At 45.9% G+C, this 9,525-nt stretch overlaps 2 protein-coding genes across 3 annotated transcripts; both read right to left on the bottom strand.

Annotated features, from left to right (window-relative positions):
* On the bottom strand, positions 265-2,706 carry LOC107642764 (NDR1/HIN1-like protein 10). 2 transcript variants are annotated; one of them, XM_016346231.2, is made up of 2 exons: positions 2,050-2,706; positions 265-672 (listed from the first exon to the last, which is right to left on the bottom strand). In XM_016346231.2, exons 1-2 carry the CDS (start codon positions 2,479-2,481, stop codon positions 409-411), a joined length of 696 nt encoding a protein of 231 aa, XP_016201717.1. In that variant the 5' UTR covers positions 2,482-2,706; the 3' UTR covers positions 265-408. The 2 variants fall into 2 exon arrangements, with proteins under 2 accessions (XP_016201717.1, XP_016201718.1); XM_016346232.2 differs by having other exon boundaries at positions 265-667; positions 2,045-2,700.
* On the bottom strand, positions 7,160-9,148 carry LOC107640063. The gene has a single exon (XM_016343616.1). The coding sequence runs from the start codon at positions 9,146-9,148 to the stop codon at positions 7,160-7,162; it is 1,989 nt and encodes a 662-aa protein (XP_016199102.1).

Here is a 9,525-nt window from a genome sequence, read left to right as displayed (position 1 = left end):
ATTATAATTTATCTCTATAATAATAAAAAGCATTCTAGCATAGTGGTATGGTTACCTTTCTTGTATCCAATTGGACAAAAGTTTGAATGTTCTAAATATGTCTTCAACTCATTGTATCACCACATATTCTCTTCTTATAGGCTAGTCCACTCTTAGCCGCAATTGATAAGTATACAACAAAATTCATATTCATTTAAATTAACAGATAAATCCTCAAACCCACAAAGAAAGGAATAAAAGATGAAGAAGAGTAGAAGACAGAGATTTAAGCGATCGATTTGCAGTTTTGCACCATGAAAACATACTTTATTAAATGGAATGAGGCATATAGATTCACATTATTATACAAAGACAGTGAAATAACAAATAAAGAATGAATAAAATAACAAGAAATTGTGAAGGTGAGAATCAGAAATCAATATCGCACTTGGTGGGCGTAAAGACGGTGAAAGCATTGGTGCCATTGATGAATGGAACCTTGAGATCACACTTGACTCTGGGCTTGTAGGTGCCAGAAATGAGATCCCCAAGCCTGAACCTGATATGAAAGTAGAGCTTGACGTAGATGTCAAAACTCCTACGGTTCTTATCATCAGTGATCTGCGTGTACTGGCTATAATCGAGGAAAATCAATTGTTGACCTGAGAAAACACCGCTCATAGGGTTGGTTCCCTTCTTGTCTTGCCTGAAGGAGTTCATGAAAGTGATGACGTTGGCGGAGGCGAAGTCGGTGTCCTCGTAGAAGGCTTTGGCCAGCACTTGATCGTAGTAGATGCCGAGTTTCTTGTTGGGGTTGTGGGCGGTGAAGTTGAGCACCATGTTGTAGCGGAGTTGGGTGGTGTTGGTGTTGTAATCGAATTGCGTTATTTCTGCGTCGTTGACGTAGAACTTGAATATGCGAGGCTGAACCACCAGGTAGAATATGACTCCTGCTATCACGACCAGCACGATGAGCGCAAGAAGAATCTTCCAGAAGACGCTGAATAGGCAGCAGAAGCAGCTTCTTCTGCTTCGGTCAGGGCGGTAGCGCCGAGGCGGCTCAGCCGGTGGAATGGCTGGTCCGTAGTAGGCTCCGTTCAAGTTTGGTTGCTTATTATCAGCCATGCTTAATTAATTAAGAGATAGAAATTAAATAGAAATGAACAAGTGTGATTGAATGAATGTTAGAAGCACGATGAGGTAGATAGATGAGAATAATAATGAGTATATATAGTAGAATTGTAGAAGGGATTAACGCGGTTGTGTATCAATGGAATGGATCAAGAGTGGATTGAATTGACTGGGTGCATGTTTCGATGTAGCATCGTTGAATTGAATGACTTTTCTCAATATCTTCTTCTATCTCTCCCGAAATCGCCACGAACCAACTCTAGAAGAAAATTTCACGCCAGGTGAATGAATTGAATGAGTTATATTAAAAACATCTTTTTATAAATATTTTTTATTTAAAAGTGGAACTTATTTATTTAGTTATATTAAAAATAAAAATAATATTTTTATAATATATTAAAATTAAATTTTATAATTTATTATTTAATAATTAAAATAAAATATTTTTATATAAAAATAATTATAAAATTTTTATTAGAATATATATACGTCATAGTTAATACCTTTAGTTTGCATGGCATAAGTTAGACTATATATAAGGTTCATGAATTTTATAGCTGTTCTCGTCAGGTCGGATGGTGGTGAAAGAATAAAGGGGGCGAGATCCTGGGGCGACCTAGAACGGGTCTTCGGGTTCAAGCGGGAGACTGGCGAAGCCGGTGGTTGAACGGACGAGAGGGGATGGCCACCTGCAAGGACACTTCGACGCTCAAGTCAGTGTCTGTACGAAAAGATAGCCAATTTAGGTAAGGTGATGTGTACTTCGGGGGGAGAGCTGACCTCTCCCCTTATATACTGTGCTGGGCGGGCCTAAAGGTGACCTAGCCCACTGATCAGGATACTTGTGAGTTGTCCCTATCCACGTGGGGGGAGATGGTTATCTCGGACATCGGGTCGGGGCTCCGGGTGTTGCCCCGAGGAAGCCGATGGGTTGGTTCCCTTCTTGTCTTGCCTGAAGGAGTTCATGAAAGTGATGACGTTGGCGGAGGCGAAGTCGGTGTCCTCGTAGAAGGCTTTGGCCAGCACTTGATCGTAGTAGATGCCGAGTTTCTTGTTGGGGTTGTGGGCGGTGAAGTTGAGCACCATGTTGTAGCGGAGTTGGGTGGTGTTGGTGTTGTAATCGAATTGCGTTATTTCTGCGTCGTTGACGTAGAACTTGAATATGCGAGGCTGAACCACCAGGTAGAATATGACTCCTGCTATCACGACCAGCACGATGAGCGCAAGAAGAATCTTCCAGAAGACGCTGAATAGGCAGCAGAAGCAGCTTCTTCTGCTTCGGTCAGGGCGGTAGCGCCGAGGCGGCTCAGCCGGTGGAATGGCTGGTCCGTAGTAGGCTCCGTTCAAGTTTGGTTGCTTATTATCAGCCATGCTTAATTAATTAAGAGATAGAAATTAAATAGAAATGAACAAGTGTGATTGAATGAATGTTAGAAGCACGATGAGGTAGATAGATGAGAATAATAATGAGTATATATAGTAGAATTGTAGAAGGGATTAACGCGGTTGTGTATCAATGGAATGGATCAAGAGTGGATTGAATTGACTGGGTGCATGTTTCGATGTAGCATCGTTGAATTGAATGACTTTTCTCAATATCTTCTTCTATCTCTCCCGAAATCGCCACGAACCAACTCTAGAAGAAAATTTCACGCCAGGTGAATGAATTGAATGAGTTATATTAAAAACATCTTTTTATAAATATTTTTTATTTAAAAGTGGAACTTATTTATTTAGTTATATTAAAAATAAAAATAATATTTTTATAATATATTAAAATTAAATTTTATAATTTATTATTTAATAATTAAAATAAAATATTTTTATATAAAAATAATTATAAAATTTTTATTAGAATATATATACGTCATAGTTAATACCTTTAGTTTGCATGGCATAAGTTAGACTATATATAAGGTTCATGAATTTTATAGCTGTTCTTGTCGGATGGTGGTGAAAGGATAAAGGGGGCGAGATCCTGGGGCGACCTAGAACGGGTCTTCGGGTTCAAGCGGGAGACTGGCGAAGCCGGTGGTTGAACGGACGAGAGGGGATGGCCACCTGCAAGGACACTTCGACGCTCAAGTCAGTGTCTGTACGAAAAGATAGCCAATTTAGGTAAGGTGATGTGTACTTCGGGGGGAGAGCTGACCTCTCCCCTTATATACTGTGCTGGGCGGGCCTAAAGGTGACCTAGCCCACTGATCAGGATACTTGTGAGTTGTCCCTATCCACGTGGGGGGAGATGGTTATCTCGGACATCGGGTCGGGGCTCCGGGTGTTGCCCCGAGGAAGCCGATCCGACCGGCATGCTAAGCGTGGTGCTGGGTCGCGGAGGTGGTGAGGTCGTACGACGGCCGGGTCGGGTGTTGTGGTCCGACTCGTTGGATTTTTCTTGTGAGTGATAGTTTGGGCCGGGGTCAGAGGTGGTGCCCCGACCCGACGACTAGTTGGACTGGGCTTGTAGTGGTCCGTAACAGTGCCCCCACCGCTCTAGCCTTGAGGTTTGGAGCTCGCGGCTAAGCGCGTTTGTCTTACTCGCCGAGAGGGGATGTGTTCTTCTTCTCGAGAACCCGTTGATGGCGTTTCGTGTCTCACACCATGGTTGTCTTGTCTCTGATGCTGCCTCCTTGGCTTCCGCGCGGGGCATTAAATGCCCCATCATTTCATGATTTGAAATTTGTATAAAAAGACAGGTATGCCCCTGCCTTTTGGCGCTTCTCCGACGGTTACATTCTTCGTCACTTTTTATTTTCACAAACTCCTCATTTCGTCACCTTCCTTTTCTTCTTCCTCTATTTTCTCGAACTGTTGCCGCCTCCACTTCCATTCCCGCTCTCGCTGCTGCTTTGCTCTTTTTGGATTTCTCCTTCGTCTTTCTCAGATTCTGCATTTCCCTGGTACGTTGTTATACTTTCCTTCTTTCTTCTTTTTTCTGGTTTTCCTTGGTGTCTTTGTGCGTTTTTTGTGCATGTCTGGGTTTTTTCTTTCTTCCTTTTTTTGCTTCTTCTTTTAGAGGGGGCACCACTGGGTTTTTCATGGGTTTTGCTTGAATTCTGGGTTAGTGCAGTGGTATCTAGAGGGTGATTTAGGGAGTTGAAATTTTGCTTTTACTTGTTTTGGGGGTTCTCGATCTCCCGTTCTGACTAAGTGGTGCCCCCGCTGTAGGTATGGCCGAGCGCCTCGTTCTCCCGGATCAGGCTCAGCGACCGCTAGCCGACTTCGTTGATCATTATGCTTGGGTTTCTTCTAACGTGAAGGACACCCCTTCCAAGGTCACGAAGGAGGGCCTCCAGGACTTGTGCCAGGCTGGGCTCTTATGTGGAGGTGGTCCTGAGGAAGCGTTTTATCAGGTCTGTGTTCCTACTAACCGGGAGCGTGTTTGCCAGAAGAACCTGGCGGTGCCATGAGTCGTTGATTGGTTGTGTGTTTATGAACCAATGTTCACGACCTTGGGGGTTTGTCTGCCCTTTTCCCCTTCGTCATGGGCTTGCTGAATCGTTGCAATGTCTCTTCGTCGCAACTGCACCCGAATAGCTGGGCTGCCATTCGGTGCTTCGAGATGGTTTGTGAATATCTGGAGCTTTCGACCTCTGTAAATGTTTTTCTCTACCTCTTTCTTCTCACGAATCCTTCTTGCCAGGGGAAGGCAAAGAAGGGATATATGTCCTTTAGGGCCCAACAAGGTCGTATGATTTTTTGCCTTTTTGAGGATTCCTTCCACGACTTCAAGTCTACTTTTTTCAAGGTTAGGCCAATTGAAGGTCATCAACCTTTTTGGCTTACTGTCGAGGGGGAAAGGCAGATCCCGACCTACTGGAGCTTCGGGGCGGGATCCGATTATTTGATAAAAATATCCTATGATTGGTTGAGTCCGGTAGATCGTAATATTGTCGATATCTTGTTGGCAATTTTTTGTAAGAAAAATCTTAACCCTCGTATGGTTATGGGGGACCGGGAGGCCGGCCGGTCGTATGTTGGTGAGTTCTTTACTTTTTGTATCTTTAGCATTTTTCTCTTCTATTACTTACACCTTGTCTTTTTGCTTGTAGTTTCCATGGCTGGTGGGAAGAAGACCTTGGCTGACCTAATGAACCTCATCCAAGGGGATGATGAGGGTGGTGACGACTCCTCGGCGACTCCTTCGGCGAGTCAGGACCAGGGGGATGTCGGGGAGGGCAGCGGTTGGGTTGACGGGGCTGACCAAGGTCAGCCAGAGAAGGTTGAGGTCCCCCCTGAGAACACTTCGAGGAATCCGAGTGTGGAGGCGGAAGCTCCTTTTGACGAGGAGGATCTGGGGTTTGGTGATGATGACTTGAAGGTCATTAGCAACCCTAAGAAGAGAAAACGGGATTCTGGGAAGGCGCTTTCGGTTATGGAGAAGAACTTCGATGCTGGGGGTTTCATCGAATCCCAGTTGCTCCCTAGCACCGAAGAGTTTTTCCGTGATGCCGACCTCTCTGGGCAGGCGAGGTGGATCTACCGCAGTCTTCTTCGAGCTGCAGCTATTGCCAAAAAAGTGGAGCCTGTCTTGGAAAATTATCATGCTATGGAAGTGAAGCTTCGGAACTCCCAAAAAGATCTGACAAATTCAAGGTCTCGGGAGGAGTCACTGGAGACAAAGTTGTCTGAGCAGGGGAAGAAGGCTGAGGAGGATACCAAAGAGATCAACAGGCTGTTGGATCGGGACCTCGCCTTGATGAAAGATCTGAATGCTTCTCGTGGCGAGACTACTGCTGCTGAGAAGAAGGTCAAGGATTTGGAGGAAAAGCTGAAGTTGGCGGAGAGCTCGGCAGAGGCTGCTCGTCAGGAGGAAAAGAGATCAAGAGGCTGTTGGATCGGGACCTCGCCTTGATGAAAGATCTGAATGCTTCTCGTGGCGAGACTACTGCTGCTGAGAAGAAGGTCAAGGATTTGGAGGAAAAGCTGAAGTTGGCGGAGAGCTCGGCAGAGGCTGCTCGTCAGGAGATGCCTGCTTTGAAGAAGAAGAACAAGGAGCTTGCAAAGGGGGCCCGGGAAGCCGTGAAGCTGACCGAAGAGGGGATCAAGCTTCAGGTGGCCGTATTGGCTCCCGATCTCGATCTTTTCTAAGTTAGAGCTCTCAAGACTGTTGAGGGTGGGAAGATTGTTAACATCTTCAAGTCTTGAGTTTTCATGCTTCTTGCCTTTTATTTTTGTAATTTGTTTTTACCTCTAGGCCTGTTTAAGGTGCCTTTCAGTTGTAACGAACATTTTGGCATTTTATCTATATTAGGCCGTTTTCTGTTTATTGTTTGCTTTCTCAGGCCGTCGTGGCCTTACTTTCATTATTTGTTTTTTGCTTACTCGGGCCGTCGCGGCCTTTTGGTTTACCATTTTATGATATTTACCATTTTTATTGCTTGTCGCGGAGCCGCTTTTTGCTTTGGGTCCCTTTGGTTCCCGGGGTGATCAGTCTCGGGTTTCCGTTAGGTTGACCGTTTATTTTTTGCCGTTTTGTCATTTTGATGTGAATCTTGCAAAAAGACATTCATTATATACGTATTATAGAACTTTTAAACAAAGAAGTGATGTAATACATAATTGAGCGAAAGATAGTAAAAAGGGATGCAAAGGGAATTAGTGGGAGGGAGTGCGGTCGTCAGATCGCGTGGTTGCTTCTTCTTATGAGTAAAACCTCTTTAGGTTTGCCATGTTCCATGTTCTCGGTACCTCGCTTTCATCTAACATCTCCAACCTGTAGCTACCTTTGCCGAGGACTTCTCTTACCCTGTAAGGGCCTTCCCAGTTTGCGGCTAGCTTGCCTTCTCCTGGGGTTGGCAGCCCTATGTCGTTCTGTCGTAAGACCAAGTCACCTTCTCCCAAGCTTCTTTTTAGCACCTTGTCATTGTACCTTAGGCCTATCCTTTGCTTTATTGCTGTTTCTGTTAGATGCGCCATTTGCCTTGTCTCGTCGACCAGATCTTTTTCGATTACTTCATTTCCTCCTCCGAGGAGTAACCTTGGACTCGGTTCCCCGACTTCGACTGGGATGACTGCGTCGACCCCGTATGTGAGTCAGAAAGGGGTTTCAACGGTGGATGATTGGGGGGTGGGTCTTGTAAGACCATAGGACTGAAGCTAACTCATCTGCCCATGAGCCTTTTTTCCCCTCAAGTCGCTTCTTTAGCCCTTTCAGGATAACTTTGTTAGCTGCCTCCACCTGGCCGTTGGTTTGGGGATGTTCGACTGAGGAGAATCTTTGCTTGATTTCCAGCCCTGCTAGGAATCCTTTGAACTTCTTGTCAGTGGATTGTGTCCCGTTGCCCGACATGACGATTTCTGGGATTCCAAACCTGGTGACCACTTGCCTCCACATAAATTTTTGGCAATTCGCTGAAGATATGCGAGCTAATGATTCTGCTTCTACCCATTTAGTGTAGTAGTCTATGACTACTATCAAGTATTTCACTTGCTTAGGCCCAGGGGGGAACGGTTCTAAGAGGTCAATTCCCCATTGGGCGAAAGGTCGGGGGGCCATCATCGGGTTGAGTTCTTTGGGTGGTGCTTTGTGGAAGTTAGCATTTTTCTGGCATTTTTTGCATTTTCTGATGAACTCCTGGGCGTCCGTCATCATTGTGGGCCAGTAATATCCTGCTCGGATGATTTTTCTTGCTAGCGACTTTCCTCCAATATGGTGGCCACAGCACCCCTTGTGGACTTTGCTTAGGATGTAGTCCGTCTGGTCGGGGCGTAGGCATTTGAGTAGGGGTTGGTGGAGTCCTCGGTTGTATAATTGCCCCTGTATGATCACGTATTTGGGAGCTTCCCTCTTTATGGCCCGTGCCTCTTTCTCGTCTAGGGACGTTTCTCCGTGCTCCAGGTATCGGAAGATAGGGTCTATCCATGAGAGGGAGCTTGGAGTTTGGCTTGCGCATAAGATGATTGCTGGTTCGGTTGCCAGTCCCTGGATTAAGGATTTGTTCTCTGCCCCAGGTTTGGTGCTTGCTAGCTTGGAGACGAGGTCGGCTCGGGCATTCCTTTTTCTAGGGACATGCTGAATTATGACTTCCTCAAAGCCTTTGCATAGCTCCTTTACTTTTTCCAGGTATTTTTCCAGTAGTGCGTCCCTGGCTTGGTAGCTGCCGTTTATTTGAGAGGTGACGTTCTGGGAGTCACTACTAACTTCCACCCTCGACACTCCAACCTCTTTGGCTAACATTAACCCTCCTATCAAGGCCTCGTACTCTGCCTGGTTATTGGAGACTGGAAAATCGAACTTGATCGATTGTTCATAAGCTACTCCTGTCGAGTTTTCAAGAATGATTCCAGCCCCTCCGAATGTTTGGTTGGATGCTCCGTAAACGTAGAGCTTCCACCATGTGTTCGGTATGTCGGGGGCCTCCCCTGTGACTTCTACCAGAAAATCTGCCATGGCTTGGGCTTTAATTGCCTGCCTAGGTTTGTATTGTAAGTCATATTGGGACAGCTCTATCGCCCATGCCATCATTCTTCCCGCGAGGTCAGGTTTCTGGAGGACTTGCCGAATGGCTTGGTCGGTTCTCAGGATGATCACGTGCCCTTGGAAGTACTGCTTTAGTCTTCTGGATGAGGTCAATAGGGCGTAGGCCAATTTTTCCAACTTGGTGTACTTTAACTCCGCTCCTTGGAGTACTTTGCTGATGAAGTATATTGGGCGTTGAGTCTTGTCTTTTTCTCGGACAAGGACTGTCGCCATTGCTTGTGTGGTTACAGCTAGGTATAAGTACAGGGGCTCCCCTTCTTTAGGCTTACTGAGTACGGGAGGGTCTGAGAGTATCTTTTTGAAGTGGCCGAACGCTTCTTCACACGCTGGGGTCCACTCGAAGGTGATCCCCTTCTTCATTAGGTTGAAGAATGGGATGGCCTTTTCTGCCGAGGCACCGAGGAACCGGGATAGAGCCGTAAGTTTCCCGGTGAGTCGTTGCACATCCTTGACGCACCCATGGCTTGCCATTTTAAGGACGGCTTCGCATTTGTCTGGGTTGCCCTCCACCTCTCTTTGTGTTATCATGAACCCTAAGAATTTCCCTGCTTCCATGGCGAATGCGCATTTGAGTGGGTTGAGCCTCATTTTAAATTTTCCCAGTGCTTGGAAGACGGCTTGGAGGTCGTCTATTAGTTTGTTCTACTCCGCTGTTTTCACCAGGATGTCATCGACGTACACTTCTACTGTCTTGCCGATGAGGTCATGAAAGACCTTGCTCATTAATCTTTGATAGGTGGCTCCTGTGTTCTTTAGCCCAAAGGGCATTACTTTGTAGCAATAAGTACCTCCTGGTGTTATGAATGCCATTTTGTCCTCGTCAGGTCGGTGCATTGGGATCTGGTTATAGCCAAAGTAGGCATCCATGAAGCTGAGAAAACGATATCATGCCGCCGAGTCGACCAAGGTGTCGATGTTGGGGAGGGGGAAAG

This window comes from Arachis ipaensis, chromosome B05 (genome assembly GCF_000816755.2).
Source record: "Arachis ipaensis cultivar K30076 chromosome B05, Araip1.1, whole genome shotgun sequence".
NCBI lineage: Eukaryota > Viridiplantae > Streptophyta > Magnoliopsida > Fabales > Fabaceae > Arachis > Arachis ipaensis.
The sequence above is the reverse complement of the archived record's forward strand: the minus strand, read 5'-3'. Positions and strand labels throughout refer to the sequence as shown.